At 39.4% G+C, this 27,884-nt stretch overlaps 1 protein-coding gene across 4 annotated transcripts; it reads left to right on the top strand.

Annotated features, from left to right (window-relative positions):
* Window positions 1-119: 119 nt before the first annotated feature.
* Window positions 120-27,861, top strand: axin1 (axin 1). Of its 4 annotated transcripts, none has more exons than XM_023957450.1 (12): window positions 120-1,383; window positions 5,072-5,254; window positions 11,125-12,096; window positions 17,090-17,230; window positions 19,340-19,436; window positions 20,484-20,621; window positions 23,351-23,856; window positions 23,954-24,112; window positions 24,195-24,443; window positions 24,543-24,650; window positions 26,763-26,912; window positions 27,041-27,861. In XM_023957450.1, the coding sequence occupies exons 3-12, from the start codon at window positions 11,201-11,203 to the stop codon at window positions 27,165-27,167; spliced, it is 2,571 nt and encodes an 856-aa protein (XP_023813218.1). In that variant the 5' UTR covers window positions 120-1,383; window positions 5,072-5,254; window positions 11,125-11,200; the 3' UTR covers window positions 27,168-27,861. The 4 variants fall into 4 exon arrangements, with proteins under 4 accessions (XP_023813218.1, XP_023813219.1, XP_011476301.1 ...); XM_023957451.1 differs by having other exon boundaries at window positions 124-1,383; window positions 23,351-23,850; XM_011477999.3 differs by lacking the exons at window positions 120-1,383; window positions 5,072-5,254 and adding an exon at window positions 6,649-7,309.
* The last annotated feature ends 23 nt before the right edge of the window (window positions 27,862-27,884 follow it).

The raw sequence follows: 27,884 nt of genomic DNA, 5'->3' as shown, positions 1-27,884 counted from the left end.
TTTTTTCTAGTACAAAAACATAAAAGTGTGGAGGTTTTTGCATTTGACATTACATCTTGTTCAAAACAACAAATGTTCCTCTTGGTAAAATTCATTTAAATAACATACACTTGGAAATTTGACACCTTTAAGAATTCTGATCAGATTAAAAATCTAAGCAAATGATGCAATAAAAAAATACCAACAGTGTGTGTATTGATGATTTGACTCATCTACCTTTGCTTTAAATTTCTTTATCAGCTAAATAAATACAGTGCCGAATGCAAATAGCTTAATTAGCCTCACAGCTGCAACAGTTTGAGGAGAAAACTGGTCATTGTGTGACTAGTCTTCTGGATGTGACCCGGCTCCCAGCTCAACACACACCCGTGAAATCCCCTTGATGGGTGAGCAGCTGATGGCGCTTCATTACAAAGGTCATATCGTGTCTCCTCCTCTTTTTTCATGTCTTTGCGTTCCCTCTGCCTTGTTTTTCGTATTAATTCTGTTTGACCTCGAAAGGAACAAAGATGCATGCTATTTGATTTAATCATTCTTTACTTTGAAGTCATTGCTAGAATTAGAAGGATAAATTGTACTCATTTTGTTGTTGAGTCTGTTACCATGGTCACAACATGATTCTGCAGGCGTTCTTCTGGTCAGCTTTTGCCCCAATCACATTGCACGCCTATAGGATCTGGCGTTTTTAAGTAAAGATTTCCATCTTTCAGAAAGTGAGAAAAAGGCTGCATGGAGATGACGTCCAGTTATGGAGGATCACAGAGAAAAGACTCCAAGGAAGAAGGTGAGGGCAAGAGCCATTCTGAAATTTTATGAAATTTAATGAAATAACTCCTTTTCCTTTGAGATGAAAGTGAAGTGGTTAAATCAAAGAATTCCAGCTAAAGTTTGCCAGAAAAAGCTTTTGTGTGAGTTCGAAAGAATCACACAGATGTTGCCTCAGTCAAAAAAGGAGTTTCAGATGCTGATTTAAAAAAAAATTCTGAGAAAGACGAGATTTGAAATAAGTCCTGAGTTAAAAAAAAAAATCTCCAGTCAGTCTGTCTATGAACTCCTGAGAAGAATGAATGTGGTTTGTTCATCTGAAGCTTGGAAAAGGACAACAGTGTGTTCAAGCCACCCCCCTGCTGGGCGGCCCATGAGCCTGTCGATATGGTGGTTTGATGCTGGATGGGAAATAAGAACAACCCCCCCACAACAAACAGAGGGCTGGAACAGAGAAAGAGGGGAACAGAGGGAAGAACCATCGACAGATGGACTCTGTTGTGATAAAAGATGGCGGCAGTCTTCACCGCAGACGACGAAGGACTGTATTCCGTCCATAAAAAAGCAGTGGGAGTTGTCTGCGGTTCAGCTCAACAGAACCACGAAGCACACGGAAAGGTAAATCAGGAGGTCGAATGTCTGCCTTTGTATCAGCAAAGAAGAAAATTTGCCGTTACCAGTAACTCGCCATTGTGTTGCGCATCGCTCTTTAAAGTCTGGCAACGTTTTTCTGTGTCTGAGCCATATTGTTTGGTTGCTTCTTTCTTTTCATCAACACCAAGGCACATCATTTGATTTGACCAATGGTTGTCCCATTATTAAAGACCACAGTTGGCCATTAAAATACTAGATTTTCGTCATTCGTCCGCCTAATGTCGGGCAGTAGACCAATCGTTCCATGTTTTTTTTTGTGTGTGTGTCTTTGTCATTGTGTCTGTAATTGTTGGAATGAATGCTTTCAAGATTTTTCTCCCATTGCCAGTATTTGATCCTCTATAAGCTTTATAATATGGAGTAAAAATAAACTCCAATCTGCACATTGCTCAATCCTGTGTGTGTCTAATTCACTCCAAGACTTGTCTGTTCAGCCTGGACAAAGAACACCAGCAGGACCCCAGAATACATTTTCAGATAGGTTTTTGATGTTGTTCTTTGAAGCTTTTATGGATATGAAATTGTAAGAAGTCTAAATATGGGCTAAAAAATAAAATAAATGATTAATATAAACAGCATGACATTTTTTTGTCTGTGTTTTTGTTCATTTCAGCTTATTCATCCAGCATTAAAAAATTGGAAATCTTTGTTGTGAGCATTTCAGTTGAAAGCTTTCTTTTAAACGTCTTAATGGGCTTTTGTTCATCAGAGAGTCTTCAGCTAAGATAAGCCTTTTTCAGCCTGTTCCTATAAGAGAGTCTAAATCCAAAGTGACAGGTGGAACAAAAAAAAGCTCTGAAAGGACTGAAGGAGACATGGACTCAATTCAGCTGGTAAAGAAAAAAATTAAGATTTTTTTAATGTATATTTCATCTACTTGTTTTAAGGAGTTTTAAAAAACGTTTGCAAAAATATAAGTATAAAAAAGGTCCAACTTGAATGTTTTAAATAACCAGAAACCTCAGTTTCACCGTCATGACAGGAATAGACCCACCTCTTCCATTGTTTTTTTGCCATTTGCTTCCCTTTTTGCCTGTTGGAAAGTGTTTTTCATTCGCTTGTTTGTAGATATCTACTAGATTTAGACTCACAGCCTTGTAGTTACTGTTTGATCCTGAAGTACTTTAGCCCATTGCTGCTGTTTATGCTCTCCTACTTTTTCTGTGGTCTTCAAATGGCGTCCCGAAAAATGTGGAACTCGGCTGTTTATCTTGTTTGTATTGTTTTGATGTTGGTACGTGTTATCTCAAGCAGAATTAAACTTGAACTAAAAATGTTACTCTTACTGGGTTTTTAAACTTTTTAATTAAAAAAAAAGGGTATCAAAGTCAATTGTTTTTTTTGTTCTGTCCCAATTATTCTAATTTTAGTGAATTGAATTTCACTCTGTTTGCTTTCAAGTTGTGGGTTATGGGCTTCAAACAAGCCTACTCACTCACACAAACAAACAACACATATAGTACCTTACACAAGGAAGGTGGGACCTCTGATCATCTACCCCCTACCCGATCCCTGGAAGGGGGAACCAGGCTCTCGGCAAGGTGGTCCATGTTCCTTGAGTGCTTCCTTGCCGGGCTGGGAGAAGGATCCCTGAGTTCCCTGGTTGGGACCATGAACCAGGGATCATATCACATCTGGGGGTGTCCATGTCTCTGTGGTGTGGGTTTTGGTCCTTGCCCTCGAGCGTTGGCCCCCTCCAAAATTCCAACAGTGGGTGAGCCTGGTCGGGCAATGTTTACTACGCTCCTCTGGGACCCTCATCTTTCCTGGGTGTCCTTCTCATGGGCTGAGGTGGGCGGCCTTTGCCTACCACCCTCCCTGCCCCTCCAGGGGCTCCAAGGGTGGGGGTCCCATGCTGGGCACCCTGAAGGGGCGGAGTGCTATCCTCCTGGTGGGCTGGGGCCTGCACTCTTCGTACTCCTGTGCCTCCATCCTCTTCAGCGCACGGGGCCCCTGTGGCGGTCCTGCTGGCCCTGGCATGGTTGTCTGGCTGGAATGCCTGGCGGGCAGATTACCTCAATCTGCTAAACCATGCCAGTGTCGGGGGGCCCTGCCTACCGCCTTCTTTGGCGGGGTCTTGGTGTGGGGATGGCGGGGCACTCTCCCTCTTTTTGCCTTCTATCATCTACCTCAGCAGGACATACTCACCCTCCTAAGCAGAGGTGTCAGCTCACCTTTGCACATTAGTATGTTTGACTTATTGAAATGCTTTAGATGTGTTGGTTTGTATGCATATGTGCGAGTGACATGATTGTATGTGAAGACCTTTGGAGACAACAGGTATGTTTGTGACACTTGAGTATGTGTATGGACAGGCCCCGCCTCTTTTGACAAACATTTACACCAGAGAGTGATAATCCTCCAGCATCTTGTTGCTTAATGACCACCACCTCTGTAATCATCTTCCAGATTCCTTAACTCCCCTTTTCCCCCTTTCTTCTGTGCCCTTACCCCCTGTCTCCAACATCCATCCCTCTTCTTCTTTTCCATCCGGTCCAACAAAAATAAAAAGGATACAAATGAAATCAATACAAATAAAGTTAACCTAAATTACAAAAGAGGGTCACTCCCAATTGGCAATAGTGGTTGCCATAGAAACCATGACGCAGATCAACTTGGAGAAACCACTGCTTCCTGACAATTTCTGGTTCCAACATAGTGGCATCTGTATACATGCAAATAGAGAGTGAATTAACTTCATTTTGTTGGAGCCAAAAGTAAGCATTATTCTAAGGGTGAAATCACACTAACTTGGTCCAGTTCTTAAAGTTCTTACAGTCAATGGTTTGGGAGCAGAACTATGACTGGACTATCTTACGGCACCTCAAAACAAAGGCAGTCAAAGCAACAGGCAGGGTTTGTCTTTATTCTCTATTACCAACACTACCATTAGTTTTTTTGAGTCTTTCTTTAGCTCTCCTAACCATTTACTTGTTCTTCAGACCCATTGACTCATCAATTCAGTCCTTACTTTTTACCCACACTCCATCCATATTCATACTTTGTTGGCTTTTCACATCTACTCATCTTTCACCCAGACACCCCTCTGAATTATTTCCTCTCCACATCTTTAATTCCTCGTTTGCGCATTCATTTTTTTCCAACTCTCATTCTCTCCCGTTCCCTCTATTCTCTATGTGCTGTTTCCCATTTCTCCTCTCAATACGGACAGGCCTTGGCTTTTGACATTAGAAAGAATATCCTAACAGTCTGCAGCTTTACCCTTTATTGCAAGAATCCCAGGCATCCTGGTTAAATTCTCACATCCTACGTCAGTAAACTGTTTGCATTATAATCTTTGAACAATCACTGTGATGCAATCACGGCTGGAAAAAATGGTACCTTGTTCAAACCTGTGTTTGTTCTCTGCTCATTTTTTTGTACCTTTGGGTTTACAGCACTTCTTTGTGTGTGTTGTCTCAAAGACTCTGCGATGGGCTGGTGACTGCTGACTGGTGTACTCTGACTTTTGCCACAATGACAACTTATTCATTAAAATATTATCTGCTGCTCTGGAGTTGCCTGATTTATTTATTTATTTGTGTATTTTGCTTCAGTTTGCACCAATATTGCTGAAACTGTGAGCCGAAGAAGATGCTAGTGAAACTGCGACATTAAAAATTTCCGTGCATTTATCACATTTAATTTTCAGGTACAAGCTGAAAACAAAGGAAGGTTCTTATGGCGGGGTTTGGTTCCAAACGTACCTTTCCGTTTCATCCCGGTGAGATTGGCTTCACCTCTCCAGCGCCAACAGTCAAACAGCAGTGCCATGGGATCCTCAATCACAGGACACATTGCTGGAAGATGTAAGAGGAAGACGATCAAACTCAAGGTAAGACGTGTTGATCCACAAAACTGTTTGTCCACCATCTTTATGAGTTTTTAGGTTATTACAGAGAGAATGCTATCCTGGGAGTCTCTGTAAAAGCTGAAGAGCTGAACCTGGTGAAGGGCTATTGTTTGCCTCTGGCTTAGGAGAAGTTATAGAATTTTTTTTCATGATTTATGCTGCTGTCATAAATTTTTAAAGAGTTCATACGTTAACACGGTTCTAGGTTTGAACAAGCTTTTCAGGGGACGTGAAGCTTCTGGCTTCTGCTGACAGCAGGAGCCAGACTTTGGAATTTTAAATGGAATGAAAATTCCATTATTATAATCTATTTTTGCTTTTTTTTTTAGTGAATGTTTTTGTCTGAAATTGCATTACAGATATTTGAAGGCCTACTGGCCGCACATACCATACCGTCAGGTTTTGATTCATTGGTATCAGGCAATCAACAATTTATTTTCCGCACTATTTAATTCAAACCTCAATTTTTACATAACAATTTTGTTTCGATTTGACATAAGTTTTGTTCTAAAAGTAACTCACAATAGGTGAAACCAGCAAAATGAGACTTACAGATGTTGTAAGGCTGTTAAACTCCTGACTACACACTTTATACACTTTCATCAGACAGATGTTAATATCTTCGCACTTTTCTTTCTTGTTTAAACTCCTAAAGTTCAAACATTCATAGAAAATAAGTCCAGTATTATATGTAAAAACATAGACTTGATTGCAATCAAAGATCTATAGATTTGGCAAACCAAACACAGTCTGATGCGGGAGACTTAGCACGGACGAAATTGATTGACAGCCAATCAGAAACACAGTTGGCTGTAAAACAAAACAAACAAACAAACAAAAAAGCATACAAAATTGAGGGAACACTGTATTCCAAAACAATGACAAAAATACAAAAGAAATGAGAAAAAAAATATGAATTTGCTAATTTGAACGTAGTGAAAAATAAACTTTCTATTGGCTTATACTAAGCCTGTTATATGTAAAATAATATATAATAAATTTGACTTAAGTTTAGCACAACTGTTTTATACTTTCAAAGTAGAATCTAAGGGCAACCCCACCCCTCTTCCCCTCCCCATTGCTGACAGTTCTCACCCCCAATCTAAGATTATCGGTGCAACAAAAAGCATTATTGGAGATATCTAGACGTACTGTTTTGAGCTAGAGGACAGCACAGACGAGGAAAACAAAGACATACATGATCTGGCCATCTATTCATCACAATGGAGCGGAGCAGGGAGCTATGTCACAAATAAGCTATTTTTCAAAAGGCATTTTATTCATCTGTTCCTGATTCACAATGATTTGAATAAGGAAATACTCAAAAATCCTGATTCAGTCTTAATTTTCTTTGTATATGTCCTCAATCATGATACAAATTCTATACAAGAACATGTTTAAAACACCATTTTCATTGGAGTGGGTCTTTAATAACCTATTCAAATGAAGTAGATGGTGCTTGCTGCTCAATTAAAATTTGTGAATTAATTTTCATTAAATTGGTTTTGATAAATGGATGAATTTGGGGCAAAGCGGCTTGCCAGAGGACACTTTGACACTGTCGTGGCTGGGAATCAAACCAATGACCTTCATATTTGGCAAAACCTGGTTTCAGTCTTCGAGTGCAGTCGCTCAGAGGACCATCAGTGATCATAATTATATTCGTGGTTGTGTTCTAGATGCTTATTACGGCGGTGTGAGACACCTGAGAGGTGGAGGGGGAGAGGATGAGGGCATGAATGGAAGCGGTGACAGTTTGTGTAGTGAACGGGCGAGGCGCTGTGCATCATGATCCTCTGCAGGAAAGCTTCAGCTCTGCACAGTCAGTGAGAGACAGCCATGGAGAGCGGAGCGTCTTTGTTATTTCTGAGGTCCTGCACTTGGCAGCCATGAAGCCGTTCGCCGCGCGCGCCGTCCGCCCAGCTGATCCCCGCAGACGGGAGCTGCCGGAGCATTCCCAGCGCTCAGGTCCGCGTCACTGCACCCCCCGCCGGAGATCGCGCTAGTCAGTGGGGGGAACAGAACATCGCTTCGCTTGTAAGTCTGGTGATCATCGTTGCGGGGTTCCTGCTGCGTCCTGTGACGTTTGCGGTCGCTTCCTGTTGAGTTTCTGGGCTGTTTGGGGCCACAGCTCTGGAACGAAGTGTCCGACAAAGTTGAGCACTTGTCAGTGGGCTGCTGCCTGAGAGGCCTGGCTCCGGGTGGATCACGTGGAGTTTGTTTGGGGCTCCCATCCCCCACTCTGCCGCTCCGCTCATTCTGCTGAAGCCGTGAATGTGATGAGAGCCCCACTGATACACTTTACACGGAAAAGACGCGGAGTTTCATCCCAGGTAAGCAGAACTACTGCAAACGCGCGACCTGGACAAGCCACCGCTGCAGCGCAACTCCATCTTATGGCAAGCCACAAGGGTCAAATATCGCCTGGATTGACATCTTGGCCGCAAATCACTTTTTAATGGAAGTAATTATGTAGCCTACCTCTGTGATTTGTTATAGTAAATTACTAATGATAATAATAATAATAATTTGTGTCAAAACTTTGTGGACTATTCTTATTTGTAAGAACAGTGTTGAATATATTGTGTTGGGAAAAAACTAAACAAACCAACCCTTCAGTTTATGCCTGATATTAAAGATCCACTCAGATGTACATTGTGGTTTTAACATGTTCTTTATAAAAAAAATGCTTGAAATTAAATTTCTGATTATTTCTTTATTCCAATTGTTGTGAATCGGATGCAAAAATGCAGTTTTTTGACAAAGCAGCTTCTACGACAATCCACACGCTCCTTGCATCCATATTTGCAGACAAAGAGATGCATGTATGTCTTCATTTTCCTCATCCAAGCTGGTATCTGGCTCATAATCGTACGACTATTAGTGGGAGAGAGTGCACACAGATGGATAACGGGAAGTACGGGCAGGCTCTCTCACCTGCTCTCATCTCAGAGGTGAATTTCTAATGCCGCTCTGAAGCATTAGAAGTTTTTTTATTTATTTTTAATTTTGGCTAGAAACAGCAAAATCATGACAAAAAGACCACTAGGAAGACCTTTTGGAGGGGAATTTGATCGGGGTAGCACTTTTATTCAAAATTATGCATTAGCCTTTCGTTCATTGGCAATGATTTCATGTGATTCACGTTTTGGACCTAAACACAGTCTAAGAACCTGGGTCAATTCATATTTTTAATTAATATATTCTTTTTTTTTTAATTAAAATCTTTAAACAAAATAGATTTTAACTCAAAATGTATAACTTATAGATGAGTCTACATGCCTACTACCATCAGAAAATCTGTTTTGGTAAGTAGATAATTTAGGCAACCATAGATGGAAATTCATTCTTGGTCTGTTTCAGATCAGATTTTGATCTATTTTAAAAGCATTTACAGTGGTCTTTTAATTATGATTATGCTGTTTTTAGCTAAAATAAAAAAAAAAAAAAACTTTTTTAGGACATAGTTTCTGCAGAAGGGCTTAATTTAGTAGAAACTTTCTTGTATGTTGTAGTGCTGAGCAACCCCACCCCCTTCCCCTCCACATTACTCAAAGCTCGCCGATTATGTGCTCTCCTGCTAGCTTACAGTCCCTCACTTCCCCAACAGTACCAGTGTAAAAAAAACAAACATGAGCAATATCAGAGTTCTCCAACCGTACAAGTTTTTCAGCCAGATGCCAGCTTGAAGGAGAAAAATAAAGACATACATGGATCTTGTCTAGTCGACAAGTGGATGCATCAGAATGGAGTGGAGAGCTTGTAGCCCACTCAGTGTATATTCTACATCACAAATAATCTTTTTTCAAACCGCATTAATTGTCTGCTCCTGATTCACAACAATTTGAATAAAGAAATACTCAGTTATGCAATTTTAAGCTCAATTTCCTATATATATGTCCTCCATCATCAGAATGTCTAAAGAACATAAACACAAATAAAAGAAATAGGATTTTCCTTGGAGTGGGTCTTTAATATTACTAGTTTATTTGTTTTATACAAAAGTTTTGCAATTTTTATGGGTGATCTTTCATTTGGCATTTACAGATCTCACAAAAATCTCGAGAATACGTCATCTTAGTGAAACAATGTCATTCTTACAATCTTCTTACAAAAGGTGCCAAAGCACCTTTATTTGAATTGGACAGTTAAAACCTATTTTTTTACATTTCCATCGTCCATTTGGATTAAAATTTTCTATTGAGTAAGATGTGGGTGTGGCTAAAAAAAAAAAAAAAAGATTCTAGCCACCATTAAAACTATTTTTAATGTTATCACACAGAAACCAGCTCCAATCTTCTCTTCTCCCCAGCATTCATTTTAATCCTATTAGAGTCAACAAGTGCTCAGAGCTAAAAATAGGAAAGTCATTTAGACCGAAAATGTAAAATCTGCTCCATGTTCATCTTTTTTTTTTTCCTTACTAGGTTTGAATCTGCCAGCAGCTGTCAAGAAATAGTAGCTTCTCTGTGGAAGTGTAAATTTGAACAGTCAGCTGCAGCTATGAGAGACGCTAAATTAAAATTTGACAATGTATTTGGGAGGCAACACATGCAGCACACATGTCGAGTAGGCCTGCACAATATACCGCAAATTTATTGTTATCGGGACATCAAGCTGTGCAATATGCATACCGCAAAAGACGGCGAAAATCGCAATAAATGGTTACCTTGACCCTTGTGCTATTCTAGGCACTTCAACATTGGGATTGGGGTCATCTAGACCCACTAAACAGTGCGCTGAACCTTTTTTCTTCAATGATTTGTGGTCTTCACTGGTGTCCATGGATTACATGAAATCTTTCCACCTTTATCCACCTTTGTCATGGTAGGGATAACACGTCAAAGTAGGGGGGGGGGTCATCTAAGATAGCACAAGGGTTAAATGTGCTAAAACAAACTCATGGCAGCTTGAAATATTGAATAAATGAAATAAATCCCTTTATGCATTTAACCAATCGGAAGGACCCGTTTACGTTGTTGATCAATCAGATGAGCCCTTTTATGTTTGATGTTTGCCTCCTATGTCGACAAGGGTCATTTGGAGTGTAATTTTTATACTGTTGCATTGAAATGGAAATAATGTTTTTGGTTGGTTTGATATTTGTTTATATACCGCAAATGATATCGTCATCGCAATATTAATCACCAATATCGCATATCGCGAGTTTTCCTCATATCGTGCAGCCCTAATGTCGAGTAACTTTATTTCTTTCCTGTAAAATCATCTAGTTCCCCACTTTTCAGCTGATCAGGAGGGAATTAATTAAAACTGTCCGTACTTAACATTAAAATACTGTAAAGTAAAAAAAAGAATGGGCTGATTCATAGTTAAAACGATAAACCCCCTGTGAATTAAACTGGACGGCTTTCTACTCTAATTAAGATGAAATGAATGAAGTAATAATATGCCCTGTGCATGCAAATCAAGAGCCTATTACTGATCACAGGAATGCAACAGTATATTCAGGGGAGAGGTAAGAAAATGCCTTGAGACTATCGACCGACCTAAGATTTAAGTTTCTGATCAGGGTGGAAAAAAAGAGGTTTTCAGATTCTTGTCAAATTTTATGAATGTTATTCATGAACCTCTCTTGCAGAGAGTTTCTCGCAAAGGTGCTCTGTTCACGCTTTAACCCCCTCCGGCATTACTTTTGAAACCTTTCCTGATAAACACAATTCCTCTTCACAGTATCTGAACATTTGTGTGAAAATGGAACTGATCAATTGCTGAGTACAGATTACTGTGAGATCGATGGGAGAACGTGAGTTACAGAAATAATGCTCAGATTAGAGCTGCGGTTCCATCCAGTGATGTGAGCTGAATCTCATTACGCTTTCTCCCTCTTGCAGGAGTGTTTTCGCAGTGGCACAGGCAGAGCGCTGGATCGCACCACTGTGCAGGGCGGGCTCTACGGCGAAGACGTACATGGATGCAGAGACTATGAACATAAGCGAGAAAAGGAGCCACATAGCCGACCTCGGAGGCAGCTTCACCGAGGATGCTCCTAGACCCCCGGTCCCCGGGGAAGAAGGGGAGTTTTTGTCAAGTGAAGGTCGCCTAAACATCAACCTTGGCTTTTCCTCAAAAAATGAGAGCCTTAAATGTGAAGCACCTACGGCTACACCACGGAGACCTGACTTGGATTTGGGTTACGAGCCAGAAGGCAGTGCTTCCCCAACACCACCCTACTTGAAATGGGCTGAGTCTCTACATTCTCTGTTGGATGACCAGGATGGCATCCAACTGTTCAGGAAGTTCCTCAAGCAGGAAGACTGTGCAGATATGTTGGATTTCTGGTTTGCGTGCAGCGGCTTTAGGAAGCTTGAAGCTCATGAGGGGAACGAGGAAAAGAAGGTAAAACTGGCAAAAGCGATTTATAAGAAGTTCATCTTGGACAACAATGGGATTGTTTCCAGACAGATCAGACCAGCGACAAAGTGCTTCATCAAAGACTGTTTGATGAGACTGCACATAGATCCTGCCATGTTTGACCAAGCTCAGGCTGAAATTCAGACGATGATGGAGGAAAACACTTACCCCCTCTTCCTTAAATCTGATACATATTTGGAATATGCGCGGACTGGAGGGGAAAGCCCTAACATGCACCACGACCACAGGTCTGAGTCTGAAAAAGGACAGGGGTTGTCGAGTTACTTACCGACTCTGAATGAAATTGACGAGTGGAGATGCGACCAAGGGCCGGCAGAGCAACCCGAGTACGACTCCCAACCGAGCATGCAGCTCACTCAGAAGCTGTTGATAGAGACGGTATCGCAGCGAGTCGCCAGCAGCTCCAGATGCCAGGACAGTTACGAGTTCAGGTATAAATGTTTGCCGCTTTGCTCAATCTGCACTCAACAAACTGCTGCATTAGACACAAGATTAAAACCTCACTGGAGATTAAGTTTGACACAAAAATGCATTTGTGGCACTGATAGAAGCGAAGATGAAGACTAGTGGAGAATCTGCACTTGAGGTAGAGAGGAATTATGAAAATGAGGCTAATAATAATTTAGGCTTTCTTAAAATCAAGTCAAATTTTTGATTGTGGAAGCATTTTCTGAAAGGATTCTTGTTTTTTATTATACCTGAATTTAAAAAGTTTCTTTACCTGATATCTGTTATTCTTGTCTACTAGATTGATCATTAGGCTGTGGGTTTTTGACTTTGAAGTCAATATTCTGCATTTTCAGTCTACTTTTTTGCTTACTGTTACCTCCTTAAACCCAACAAGCTCTGCTCATTTAAAGTAGATGCTTCAGTATAACGTATGATGCCTTTGGATTGCCGTGCAGAAAAGTTGGCTTTAACGCACGCTCTTTCCTGTGAACTGAGAGGCAGATTTCCTTTATAGTGAAGGAAGATATGCAGATGCTTCTCTAGTCTCTTTAATATCTAATCTGTTGATGCTTGTTAGTATTAAATGGGCCTCTAAGTGGATGATTAGACTTCTGTACTCGTATTGAGAGCATTACGCCGTTAATTGCAACGACTCTGCAAGACTGAGCATCTGGGGAGCCGGTTTAGCTCGTGCTGGTTTGCGGCGCCTTCCGTCCGTGAAACCAGGGTTCGACTCCGGGCTGCTCCCTGTTCCCTTCTCTACCTCTGTGCCGGTCCCAAGCCCGGTTGCTTTGAGAGGGTTGCGTCAGGAAGGGCATCCGGCGTAAAACATTGCCAAGTTTACCATGCGACTCGTTCGCTGTGGCGACCCCTGATGGGAAAAGCCGAAAAAGGGAACAACTGCAAGACTGAGCATCATTTTTCCCCTGGCTGTTTCTGTTGCGATTTTTTTGACTTCCACTTCTGCACTTTCACTGTTTTTATGCTGATTCATGCAGAACTGATTACTTTTAAGTGTTAAAAATGTTTTATTTGCTTTTGCTGGATGATTTCCTGCAGGCCAAAACATTGAAGCAGTGTCTGAAAAACACACATTGCCGGCTTTTGTGGTTAATCAACACAGAAGTAAAGTCAGTGTTTATTTTATTGCATAATAGAACCTCCTGTCTTTAAAGAAAGCGCTCTTTAAATGCTACATGTATGCATACAGTATGATGCAAACATTGCTACTTTTTTTCAATAAAAAAGAAAAAAAAATCCTTATTTTGAAGGGAAACAGTTTCCAGGACACTGTAATAAATAGGTTATTATTTATAAATTCTGCAGAAAGAACGAGACTGAAAAACACAATAAAAATATGACTTTGGATTGATCCCCATTGGTATTTCATGAAGAATTTTGAATTTAGAGGCTTTTTAGGGTTTTTATTGACATTAAAAAAGGCTGAACGGGGGCATAAAGGTTTATAAAGGAAACAGGTCAGGAAAGGAAAAACTTCTTTGAAGAGTCTTATTGTGTAATAGGATTACATCTTAGGGGATTGTGCGTTATAGAGATCCAGTTGTGACCTGTGGGAGATTTATGTGTCAGTAGCTGCTGTCCTAGTGTTTGGCTTAAACAGAATTATGTCAGTTGCGTCACGGTGGCATAAAACAGAGACGTCCCTAAATTTGACCTCTGCTGCTGCTGCATTCCGGTCCAGACGAGAGGCAGGAATTCACGTCAGCTGACAAACAGACAATACCTCACTGATAAAACTTGCTTAATGACAGAAACACAGCAAACAGGGCTGCCCTCTTTACTGCAAACTGAACAGGCTCTGGTTATGATTTGGTCTCTGTAAATGCAGTTTGCCAGACGGAAATTAGATTTCACTTGGTTGGGCAGCCGCAACCTCTGACAGCTTTTCTTTATTTTTGTTAATCATCAAACTTTCTAGGATTGAAATCAGCAAAATCCAAAAGCTTTTTTTGTAGAAGTAGGAAACAGAAAGTATAGTTAGGGTATTTTTTTTTCATTCTTTTTTGAAGGTCAGTTTGTAGAAACCTCTGAAATGTAGGCCAAAAGAAACCACCTCAGGCGTTTCAGCCACATAGATTCGAGGATCTGCACTGCAAACAATTAAAGGCACGTTAGTCAGGAAAACTTTTGTTCTTGTTTTAACATAATTATTTCAGGAATCAAACAGTTGGCTAGAATTACAAAAAGACACGCTTCATTTTTAAATAGCCTCACAGCATCACCCGGTGGGTTTTTGTGAGACTAAATTTTACAGCAGTCGTGTCAGATCTCTTCAGAGACATGCAACAGAAGACATTAAAAAGTCTTTCAGATCAGCTCCGAGAAATGAATTGACTTGAAAGAGAATGGCCTTTATGTTCATTAATGTTCAGGGGGAGCTTTGAAACAAGAGCACTTTCGTTTTGTTGTCAATCTAGCGGGACCTGAATTTCCAAGAGTTGTTTATTGGATCTCGATGAAACTTGAAGAAATTTCAACAACAACCCCCTTTCTCCAAACAGTTAACATGCAAGAACGAGAAGTCGACGTGCAGGAAATAATGAGCAAATGTGTTTCTGTCAGATTGTCGCCCAGAAATGGTGTGCTGTCTGCTGTCGGACACAAAAGTGCACGATTGACGGAAGCATATCTGTCTTTAGCATGCGGCCGTTCAGCTCTAGTGAAACTTAATTTCATGGTCTGGCTTTTTTTCTTATAAAATTGTACAGTTAACCTGACAAAATGGAAAGAATTTAGCAAACAATCATTTTAATTGATTTTGGGTACCTTGATTAAGCTCTTTAAAAAGATTTGGCCCATTCATTCATGGAAGGTTTCTGATTTCAGACCTATTGATGTCAAAAAGTACAACTTTGGTGCAAACATTCCTAATTTCCCCAAAACGTTTGGGCTGATGATTGTTTGTTTGTTACAGGATTGTATAAAAAAAATTGTTACTTAATTACTTTTTTGAAAATTTAACAGCAAGACTAAAGCTACTTTCACTCTGCTCTTGGCAACGCATGTTCAAGTAACCACTTCCAATATAAAAACCATGCGAACACGCATAAACACGTGTAAACACACATAAACATGTATTTCGGGGTGGCGTAGCTCGCATTCACACATAGCTACGTGCATTGCTAGTCGTAGTGACAAATGGATGACCTCCCCTTTAGTTCACGGATGTGCCAACCACCTGAAAATGGATCATGGTTAAAAAATTTAAATTTTGGTTTGCGATGAGCCGGAATTTTATGGCATTAAGTCTTTCATATATCGGAACAGAGCTGTGAAAGCAGAAGTCTGGAGGAAGAATCATGAGAACATTTCACACCAAGCCTCTTCCAATAAACAGCAGAAAAATAAAAAGAGACAAAGCACCTCTTGCTCATCCAGTGTGAACACCATACGCTAAACATGCATTCTTGAATGCCAATCAAATGCCCAGTGTGTGCGTAGCTTAAGTTGAAAACCAGTTACATAGATTGCGCTTCTACAGTGACAAACACGTTTATTTGATTTTTATTGCAAATAAGTTTAATTCGTTTTGGCTTAATTATAAGCTAGAATTGAAAACCTCATAATTGTTAGCTGATGATGCTTTATCTGTTCTTAAGTCACTCATTTACTTTTAACTTTCTTGTTTAATCGGATTTGTTCATCAAGCCGTAAATTCAAAACCTACTTTCTGTCATTCTGGATGCATTCACACCAGTTTGTTCATCAGGGGTAAGCAATTCTAGGCTCCAAGGGCTGGTGTGTTCACATGTTTTCTTGATATCCTTGCTCTAGTCATGGCTGATTACCTGGATCAGGTGTGTCCAGGCAGTCAGAGACATGCCAGGGCTGCAAATGTTAGAAAATGAGCAAATGTGGCCCTTAGTTTCCACTGCTTGTTTTAAATAGATAGTACCCCTTGTTTGGTAAGTTGAAAAGTTCATCTGAAGATCCATTAAGATCTGAAACAGAAATTCACAAGAGCGTGAAACCAAACATCATAAGAGCATCATTTTTGAGCTGGAAAAAACCCCTGGCCTCCTGATTTGTGCTTTTTTTGGCAATATTCACGCCCAAATGAGCAACTGTTGTTTCTCTATAAAGTTTCTGAACAGTTTGGTGTGCTCATCCCAATTTTTTGCATTTTCAGCATTCTCTGGCCTGTTAACCTTTGTCAGTCGATACTAGAGCGAATCAAACTGCTTCTGATCAAACAAGCATACCTCGAACCAGCTGAAATCAAGGGACTTTGGTTTCCTTCTTGCAAGTGAATCTATAAGGTGTAAACGCCAATGAATTATCCAATGGACAAAAGCAAACCAAAAAGAGGAAATCACAGAAGAGCTGTGGAGGAAAATAACATCAATCAGGAAAAGTCAGAAACCATGAAAATGTGGAAAATATCTTGTCAAGTGCCGATACTTTGTGTTTTTATTTTTATTTTTTAACCTTTTTTTGTGAAAGCTGCATGTTAACAAAAATATTGATGTAATGGGCAAAATCCTAGGAACAACCACATTCCAGCTTTCTTGTTGACATTAGAAAATGTGGTCACACGTTATTGTATTTTTACATTTATGTTACAACCTGGTGCTTGTAATTATTCGCTGTCGAATGTAAATGCAAATGAAAAGCTGCTGGTCACAAAGGTTTCGTTTCTGCTCTCGGTGCTTCTGCATTCCAAGCAGGGAGACAGCTCGGGGTAAGAGCTTTAGGGAATTCCAATTTGAATATAGAATAATGATGGCTAGCATCTATAATTCATGTATACAAAGCCCTTTAAGAAGTGGGTTCAGCAAAGTTGATGCCTGTGAATGGTGTCAAATAAAGTCCCCCAATCTTTCGCCAGATGCTTTCTAGGGAATGTAGCCAATATACTGTATGTCTACTAACCTGAGAGGTTAGTAGACATACAGGATGAAAAGAAAATGTCTTTGCACTATTTGCCTTTATTTATTTTTTCTTTTGTTGCAGGCATGCAGCATGTTGGGAGCCTGTCAATCCATACTATATCAACTCTGGTCATGTCATGGCTCCCGCCACCAGTGCCAATGACAGTGAGCAACAGAGCATGTCCAGCGATGCTGACTCGCTCTCTCTCTTAGACATCAGCATGTAAGTATGTTGTCATCGGGACTCACCAACCATTTTTAGCAGTTGTTGCCATGTTATGAAGGTGATGCCAGTTTTGAACGTCTGTTATAAAGGTTTCGCCACATCTGTTATCTAGATTTTGATTAAAAAAATGGCTCTATTTGACCATTTGATCAGTAGATTGTGGATAAATGAGAGTTCTCACCCACAGAACATAATTAGGAGCTTATTATTGTTTGTTTTTTTAAGGAGACATATCGTGATTTTTAGCTCCATAGCAAACAGTTGCTTAGATGTGGATGTTTTATGATGCTAATGTTTTGCAGTTGTCCTGTTTATATTTAATTAGCTCTGCAGAGGTATCCAAGCGGGAAGAAGTTGAACTCAGACAAACTCTGAAGTCTTTTCCATAACTTTACACATTTCTTAAATATCTATGTTTCTTTCCAAACAAATAACGTACATCATACCTATAAAGACTTAGGCATCACATGGGATTCCAAGGGGCCAATCACAGCTCAGCATTTGGACCAAATTGTGTCAAAAACATGACATTGGGTGTATTCTTTGCTCTCCCTCGCTTTGGTAAAAGTTTGTGCCTGGACATAGTTACCTTGATCACCAGTTGAAAGCTGGAGGGATCTACCGGTACTCCTTCTGGCATCCAGGAGACACAGCCCAACTCGCCCACATCCCCAACACATGAATATGTTGGTCTGCTGATGATGAGTCCAACAGATACTTGGCTTAATCTTAGCTTCGGACCAGAAAACCCCCTTTTGTTGTCATGTTTGTATGTTCTTTGTCCCAAAAGGAATGGTCTCATTTAATGACCCACGATTGATGTATGAATGCATCCTTTAACTTTTTCACACCAGAGCTGAAGCTCCAGTGTTGACATTCTTTCGTCTGCTGTAACTTTTCAACTGGAATTGTGCAGTCAACGTGATTCCAGCAGATTCCAAAGGGGAGAAAAGTAGCTTTGCACAGATATGGAGCACTTTACAGTTGGGAAGTTGCTTACGCAATCAACATTAATCAGCTCGATCAGAATCAGTTGGAATTACGTTAATCGCGTAAATGGTTGTAGAGTTACAGTAGTTCGAAGAGCATGTACTCTTTAGGTGTCGCCGGTGATATCTCCGGTGTTAAAGGGTTAACTGTACTCCTCTTGATATCAGGAAATGCTATGGCACACCTCTGCATGTATACATGGTTCTACCCAAAAACAGAACAAGAGGGATCACAGCAACCAAACAACTATAGGGTCAGATGTGCTCAATCACAGAGAGGGCCCTTAAGTCATAAACCAGTTGGGCGAAACGTGTCAGTGGGAGCAAGGCACTACTCCAAAAAACATGAAACTGAGAGGGACTGCATGACTATTTTGAATTGATGCAAAAACGTAATCTTAAATGAAGGGATGTGAGATTAGGATAATCTCAACTAAAAAAGCGGATTCTTTTGTCCTGCAATTGTCGGATTTATTTGTGAAAGCTGCTTTACAGCAACAGCTTTGGAAAACTTATCCATACTGTTTTTTTAAGTGTTTTATTCTTTTAAGTCAAAGGAACCAGTTTTATCACTCAAACTGAATCCATGTAAATCTTTTTTAGATAATGCATACTGATAAAAGGATTGTTTTTGTCGAACAGTTTTTATTCCTTTTTTACAAAGCAACAGTTTTTTTTAACAATGTTTTAATGATTTTTATGGATATTGATTTTAGTCAAAAAACAATACATTTTAGTTAAACTTTTAAGTAATATTTTACACACAAAAAACTTTAAGCTGATAGAAATGATGTCTGGCATTTTTCAAAGCGTATGCAGCTGGACTAAAAAGTGTTTTATGATGAAGGACTTAGTGTCTAAACCACTATGACTTTTATGAAATTGAACTTTGGTAAATTCCCTGTTGTTGCGATGATGTGCCAGACCACTTACAGTGCAGGGGGAGCACTATAATCCTGGGGGATTACCTGTCCTGCTGCAATGAATCACCAAGCCTGCATGTGTTTCTTTCTCTTTTCTTTTTTTATAGAAAAAGAGAAACTTTGAATTTCAAAGTTTTATCTGTTGTTTATTCATGAAAATGTTTTATGAAGATTTCTTTTGTTGTTAATTCCAGAGATGGGATTCCACCCCACCAATACCGTAAACAGCATCGCCGGGAGATGCAGGAAAGTGCCAAAGCGAACGGGCGGGTGCCGCTACCTCATTTTCCTGTGAGTTATTCATGGGTTATTTCCCTTCCATCTCACTCTTCTGCCTCTACACCTCCCTCTCTCTGTAACTGTCTGTCTATGCATTTTTTTCCCTCTGCTCCACCATTGGAGATGTGCAAATTTAGGCTCTGCTGTGTGGCAGAGTCTGTGATGGAGTATAAGAATAGCTGATGGGGAAAGTGAAGGCTGTCTAAATGCAGCTTGATGCCTTCCTAAGCTGTGTGCGCTGAAGCCTAGCAGACATGAATCCTCCCCAGTGACAGCGTGATGCCTCCCTCTGCAGCTTGGGATGCTGCTGGGAAAATCCCATCCCTAATTAGGCCTGGGAGTAAAGAGTCAAATTAAAACTCCACACGTAGCATCCTATTAGGATGTATGAATTGACTGTATAGTAAGAACGCAAATCCCCAAACACATTTTCCTGCCCAAACAAACGAAATGTGTCTTTTTGAGCTGTGCAAAGAATGACAGGGCTTGGAAGTGGTTTTGTTTCAAATGTCACTGTGTTTTCCAGCCTATTTAAAAACATTTTGGCTCTGAATTGTGGTTGGGAAACTCTGACTTGCAGAAGAAGAAGCACTAATTAAGGAGTTTATGTCTGTTTTGAATTTTTTAATGAATGTCTTGGGTACCAGTTATTAATTATTGCATTCGAAATACAAGGTTATACATCTTAAGGTCATTCAGACAAATTTATATATTTCTGCTATGTATATATTAATAGAAAGGATAAAAATCAATGTCATTAATAATTTCTTGTAAAATACAGTTTGCATGGATAGATAGATAGATAGATAGATAGATAGATAGATAGATAGATAGATAGATAGATAGATAAACAGATAGATAGATAAACAGATAGATAGATAGACAGAAAGAGAGAGAGAGAGAGAGAGAGAGAGATTTTGTTTTTATTTTACAAACTTGGTGAAAGTTAAAGCATCTCCAACTTTTTATATATTGACATGTCCATTCTGGGAAAACGTCCTTGAGAGTAAAAAAATAAAAATCTAGGAAATTCTTACGGTTTAATATTTCTCCCCGCAGCGCACAAACCGGATTCCAAAGGATATACATGTGGAGCCGGAAAGGTTTGCTGCCGAGCTCATCAGGAGGCTGGAGAGCGTCCTGAGGGAGAGGGAAGCTCAGGAAAAACTGGAGGAGCGGCTGAGGAGAGTGCGGCTGGTAAGGGTTCTTTATTTTCTGATGTTTGGAGCACTGACTGCTTCAGTGATTTTCTTCATATTTGTCCAAAAAATTATGAATCCAAACCCACTATTTCTAAAAAAAACCCAACAAAAATATAAGCATTTTAATAAAACAACAGCAAGAGAAATGTCGTATAATTCTATAGCACTTTACAGTCACAGTTTCAGTCACACTAATGGTGGCTCCGCTCCCAAACGCTGGCACCAACCTTTAACAATTAAGAGCAATGTGGGGTTCAGTGTCTTGCCCAAGGATAATTCGACACATGGGAGAGAGAGCAAGGCGGGAACCAAACCTGCGACTGGCCAATCAGAGGTCGATTGCTCTACCTCCTCATCACAGCTGGCTGGATAAAGTCCAGTGAGCTAAAGTAGACCACCTTAAAAAGTAGTCCAACGTGAAAAACCTTTGCTTGCAAGTGAACTCTGATACGGTTCACTTCAGTGTGAGCGCAGATCCAGTTACATTAACTCATAATTCGAACTCATAGAGATCATAATTTTATATTTTATCACGACTTGTGAAGCTATGGTGGTACCTTGATGCTTATCTTAGTGGGGTTTTTTTGTGTGTGTTTGTGCTTTTGTGAATAAAGATTACATGTTTGTTGTGTAAAAATATACTCATAAAAAATAGTAAGTAAGTAAGTTAGGGTAAATTATTGAGAATTTATTCTACCCACTCCTTTTTCAAATACTTTATTACCTACTGTTTGCTTTCTTATTAATCAATCAAGGATATCACTCAATCAAGCAATCAATCAAAATATTATTTTTGCGTTTGATAAAACTTATTTAAATTGGCTAACTTGGGGAACGGCTGATAAAAGTCTGGTTAAAAGTGTCTGTAAATGTTAGTGAAGTTGTGACAGGTCGAAAATCTTTACAAACAAGAGACGCTTGAATCTTTCAGGTTGTAATGAAATAATTGAGACCACTTGTGTGGCAAGGAAAAGAGCCAAATGACTAAACTGGCCAAAAATCTGTTGGTCCTCTCGGCAACTTGGCTTTGGTGATGAATCAGATGGAGCACCTGCACACTCCGCTTGTCGTAAGCCTGGAACACGGAGCCGCTTGTTTGATGCCGCGATGAAAAAGGGTTGCTGTTTCCTCAACCGAAATCCCCCTCAGTGTACAATGCCAACCGTTGCGTCTCTAGAGGGACAGCTTACATGGCTGGCCCTGAAAGAAGAAAATCTGTCACTGAGCTTTAGGTGTGCCGTAGGATATCATCTGAGGAAAAGAAAAAGAGGGCTGGCCTTATCAATTTACAGCCTGGGTGTGCGAGGGTGAAATAACCGTAAATCTGTAAAAATCATTGACAAGAGACGTTTGTTAGATTAGAAATAAGAGTTTTTGCTCTGTGGATGTTTTATAAAGATTAAAGCAAAGTTTTATCACAGATCAGTCATTCTGGTTATAACTTTGTGTCTTGATTTAATACAGTTTTGGCAAAACTAAACTGTGAAGACACACAAAAGCAGCAGATAGGAAGGTCAGAAAGAGCCTTTAGTATGATTTTTCTATTTAAAATGTGTAAAAATATCGACTATTGCCTTTAATTCATGACCTGACACAGATTTCCTTTGTGAAAGGCTGTTGCTTTTGTTGTTTGAAAGGGATTTATAACATATAAAGGAGGTGGAAAGAAATAACAAAAGGTATAATGTTCCAAAAGGAACCTTTTGCCACGTCTCCTTACATTGAAATAGTAAAATGTGCTGCATCTAACTAGCTCTACTTTTCTGTTTTATATTTTTTTTCACTGATCTTAAATAACATTTTTCCATTTAAGATGCACAACTAAATGTTCCCAAAAGTAATATCAGAAATGATAAAACACTTCAATTATAGTATTAGTAATACATATATGTTATATATGAGCTTTGATTTTTTTTAACTTACTTTTAAAAAAAGGATGATATTTTAATTAGTTGAAATTACCCTGCACAAATCTATTCATTATAAAAAAAATTGAGATGTGACAGAAAAGGCGTAGTCTAATCAGCGCTGTTGTTTGAAAATGACTGAAGTTGAAGAAGTTTGTTCTAAAAAAAAACCCAAACAAGTAGCATTTTTGTTGTTGATGATGACATGTTGAAAGTAAAACTGTTGGGTTTGAGCTGGCCTAAAAGTAAAGTGACACCCATCTTCAGTGTTTTTCCACAGTTCTGCACATCATATCTTTTTTATTTTCTTTAGAGGAAGCGGGGAAAGATGAAAGCTCTGTCATCCGGAGCTCACTCCTCTAGCTGCATCGGAAACAGCCTTTTACAGCTCAAACTGCAATCTTTCCTGCACATTGTTGATGTGGATTAGAATATTAGTCTGATGTCGCTCTGCTATACAGAATAACGCCATACATCTCCAATGTCTCCTCTCACCAATGGGTTTTCCATCTTATGCTCAAATCCTTCCTTTTTATCCCCAAATGAACCAATTTTCAAAAAACGTATTACAAATGTTCGCAGCATCTGTAAATCAGAGCAAGATTGTTAAGTTAAATCTAGACTAGCTGCTGTCTTCGTGACATGGGATAATAACAATATGGCATGTACATACTGCATAAAAATGACCATTTTACCTAAATCAGATTTTTTCTTTAGATTGAAGCCATAAAGTACAAATATTTTTAAAGGTCTAGCATCTTCATGAATATCATTTATTTGGATTTTCTTTTTGTGTGTCTCTCCGTCTCCACTGAAGGAGGAAGAAGGGGAGGAAGTCGACACATCCACATCCTCATCTGGTTACAGATTCCCCCCTGCTGCTCATTTGCAGGACTACAACCCCGGCAACGCTGATGGCAGCCACAGCAGTCCCCTTTCAAGAGACGCTCATGAGGAGAACCCTGAAAGCATCTTAGATGATCACGTTCAGCGGGTCATGAAGACACCGTGCTGCCAGTCTCCAAAGACTGGTCGCCACTCTCCGAAGTCCCGCTCTCCGGATGTGTTCCCAGGGGTGAAAGGTTCTGGACATTCAGGCCAGGGTAAACACTCATCCAGGCCTAGTTTTGAAATGAACCACTTCTACCACCACCAAAATGTGCACCACATCCATCATTTTGGAACTGGGAAGGGCAAATCGCAGGAGGCAGAGGTACCCATGGGTGCATTTCCATGGAACATGGAGACAAGCCATTATGGGTCCAAGTGTCGCAGCTATGCAGATGGAATGAGATCCAACCCCATGGAGCAAACAGGGTACAAGTATGGATACAATTCATACACCTTTTTCTTTTTATTATTTTAAGATTCACAGCCCAGATCTTTTTGTTTTTCTTCATTAATGTTTTCTTTCACGCAGAAGTAGAAGTGGTTCACAGTTTAGAAGGCCGTTCAAAAAAGATGAAGATGTGCGTCCTGGAAGCATACTAGAAGAGGAAATGGAGAAAAACCAGAAGATTCTTGTGTGGCTGACGGAGGGACAGAAAGAAATGGTTCAACACAAAAGAAGCCCATACGGGTCTGTCATAACTCTCATTTCCTCCTTAAAGGTGTATTTAACACCAAACAACAGTTTGATTGGTGCTATTTGATGTATTTAGGAGTGTCAGTGGGTCCAGGCGAAGCACAAGCCACGAGAAATCCCAGCTCGGTTGTGTGGACAGATCTGGGTCGATGCACCCGTGCCTCAGCTCACAGCCCCGCAACAACGCGCAGCCGTCCCACCCTTTCATCCAGGATCCCACCATGCCCCCCAACCCCGCTCCCAGCCCCCTCATCCAGCTGGAGGAGGTTTGCCGGCGGCTTGAGGAGGAGAAGATTAAGATGGGGCCTTTACAGCCCAAGCAGAGGTGAGAGGATGGACATCCTTTTGCTTTTCGCAGAGGAGAGTATGTTCTGAGCTGTTCCTGGGTCGGTGTGTTTAATATCGGGGGTGTTCGGTTCCTCAGGTATGTGATGCAGGTGATCCAGAGAGGGCGCACCGCGGTAAGGCCGGCAATGTTTCCACCTCTCAACGCGGTCCCTGCTGTTTCCGACAACGAGCTCTTCAATTCTGAGTATGTGCAAAATGACTGCGATCAGAGCTAAACATCACTGACAAAATACAATATGCATTTTTAAAGGATTTCAATTGAAATCAATGGTTTTTAATCAAACAAAGGTGAAACCTTTATCTATGAAGCTGGGAATTCTTACATTGAAAACTAATTGAAACCATCTTTGCTAGAAATTGCTGTAAATGAGTGAAAAATACTAACTAATATTGCATTTCCAAGTAAAGAACATTGACTGTATGTGAAACCTGGATTGAGTGACCCTTCCCCCCTCGCATTCCAAACAGGAAGTAGCTGCTGGCTCAAAGAAGCCAAAATCCCATAGACTCCTATAGAGAAATAAACAGCTGTTACTTAGTCAATCTATTTGTCAGAATAACAATTCTTGCCCTGTTATCTGTTTTTAACACATTCTTGCTAGTTGTATTTCTTTTCTGCACTGCAAGTTATTTATATATTATAAACTGGCCAATCAGATCCCTCATATAAAAGCCTGTGGTCTCCTGTTGAACATTCAAAACATTTGATTTACAGATTCTTCCAAGCGCACTTTCAAGTGGTAAACTTTCAACAAGCTCATTCCTGATTGGCGCCACTGGTTGCCATAGTAATGATGACTCAGACCGACTCTGACCAATCACTACTTACTGATGATTTGTGGTTCAAACATTGTGGCATCTGTATACTTAAAAAATAGGCAACTAAATTGATGTGATTTTATTAGAACCGAAAATAAGCTGTTTTCTATGGGTGGCTCACTCGTTCCAGTTTTCATAGGGTCAATGCTAAAAAACAAAATTAAATTAACATTTCTCCCTGATGTTGTCTCTCTCTCTCTTTATTTATTTTTAGTCCTGATCAAATGTTCAGAAAAATATAAACTATAAATAGCATTAAATAGCTTTATTGCAGTTTTCCTGTTGTCTTCTTTTCTGTTTGAGACATTCTTAGGGTTCACTCTGAATTAACCATTTATGGTAAATTCAATTCAATAGGAAAAAAAACCCAATTATTTTCAAACTTGTTATAAATAACTGATCGGGCTTTAAGGATGAAAGCACGAGTGCTCTTGTTTCCCATGGAGAGCAGACAAAGGAAGTAGAGGTGCGTGTTTTCTCTGCTCCTGCAGAGGCGAACTCACCAGAGTGTTGAAGATCAGGTTGGTTTTTTATGTATTATGTGAGAAACTTTTCTTTTTCGTGCTAGCTCAGGTAGCTACTAAACACAGAGGAGAACAGTAGAAAGGTGTAAGAAGACATGAAAGGCAGATAAGCTGCACACCAGCAAAAAAATAAAATAAACGGCAGTCAGCTACACTTGCAGCCCCCTCAGTATCTGCCTTTACGGTCTTAAAAGAAGTAAACTAACTATACTTCCTCTATTTTATTTTTTTAATAAAATGTCAGTTTCAATTGATGTACATCACCTGTTATTGCCAAATAGGAAAACGCATATGTATTTAATAAATAAAGACACTTTCTCTATTGTATCTAAAAAAAAAATCATAATTTTAGATTTAAATATTATTCATATACTTTTAGAGGTTTCTTGTTGTAGCAGAGGCTTTGCGCCCTTTTCTTTAATTGCCATTAGTTAGTTGAACAAGTTCACACCCACTATTGTTTGAACGTAGTTTGGAAATTTCAATTATTGTTGTAATTTTAATTGATTACTTACTGAATCTGTAACTAGTAACTCAAAATCCCAAAAATGTGTGTGGTTATTAAGGAAAAAAAATAAAGTTTTGGAGGTGACCACTTATCTTTTACCAATTCAGCTTAAACTAAAGATGAAAAATAAGCTTTTGCAGTACTCAAATACATATCAAGCATGGGAAAAGTAAAACAAAACAAAGTTAAGTTTGAATATATAATCATGTAATGACATTTATTTAGTTTCTTGTTTAAATATAGACATCAATTCAATGCATTTTCTTGTATATTAAATTTAACACTAAAAATGCCTTTCAGCCACAAATTGCCCAATTTTTCTTCTTTTATTTCTCTGTAAATCATATTTATTTGTAAAATGTTGATACTGTAGTGGTAAAAATGTTTTCGTAAAAAAAAGCCAAATTTCTTCCTCTAAAAAGTTTTCTTTTTAAAAAACCTACAGGCAGAAAGCCACAAAGAAGGCAGCGTGTGAAAACCTAACAGTGGCGTATTACTTCTGCGAGGAGCTGATACCATACAGGACGTCGGTCAAAGGGACGGTGGTCACACTGGGCCAGTTCAAGGAACTTCTGACAAAAAAAGGAAATTACAGGTGCATTTCATGCTGCTGTTTGATGGAAAATTGTCATTTTGATGCTTTTTGGAAAAATGTAGATGAATTTCAAAGAATAACTGCTCAGAAAAAGCTGAAACCTCAAGTAGTTGTACATTTTTTTTTAGATATTATTTCAAGAAGGTGAGCGATGAGTTCGACTGCGGGGTGGTGTTTGAAGAGATTCGAGAGGACGGCGATGTCCTTCCGATCTTCGAGGACAAGATCATTGGGAAAGTGGAAAAGGTCGATTGAAGTGTAAGTTAATGAAGACGACGCAGTGAGGAGCAGAAAGTGTCTCAAGATGGACGGGACATGAAGAACAAATGACAATAATACGAGAAAGGGGTCTCTTTCTCCTCTGAACTGTGTAATGTAGCACTGTAAAGTGTACTAAATAAAGAATGCTACTAAATCAACACATATTTTTGATAAAATAGTATCTGAGGGTTTTCTGAACTTGTCAGTTTAATTGCATTGTAAAGCCAGATGTGTACAGTTTGTGTAATAGAATAACAAAAATTTCTATCTATTTAAGTATTTAAAATCCAAACTCCTGATTTTATTGAATTTAGATAAGTTTGTTGTTGATCAAAATTGTTTTATAGAGAGCGTGTAACAATGTGTAAAAAAGACTCATGGGCTGCAGCTTTTATTTTTTTCATTTCTTTAAGCTCTAAAACACAACTTTGAGTCAGTCAGTTCAGCTGCTTTCTCAGTAAAACAAACCACTGAGCAGAAATCCTTTTTACATTGGTGCAGCCCCGTGCATTTACATGATCAAAACATACCTTTTAATGCGCTTTTATTTTTTTTTCATGCAGAAGCAATTTTATGATAGAAGACACAGCAAAAATGTGTAATTTTATTTATATTGAGACCAATATTCAAGCATTTAAAGACCCACTCTGATAAAAATTGTGTTTTAATATGATCTTGTGGCATTTTTCTGAAGATGGAAGAGATTTATAA

The sequence above is a fragment of the Oryzias latipes genome, chromosome 8 (assembly GCF_002234675.1).
Source record: "Oryzias latipes chromosome 8, ASM223467v1".
Lineage (NCBI taxonomy): Eukaryota > Metazoa > Chordata > Actinopteri > Beloniformes > Adrianichthyidae > Oryzias > Oryzias latipes.
This window is presented reverse-complemented; position numbering and strand designations above follow the sequence as displayed.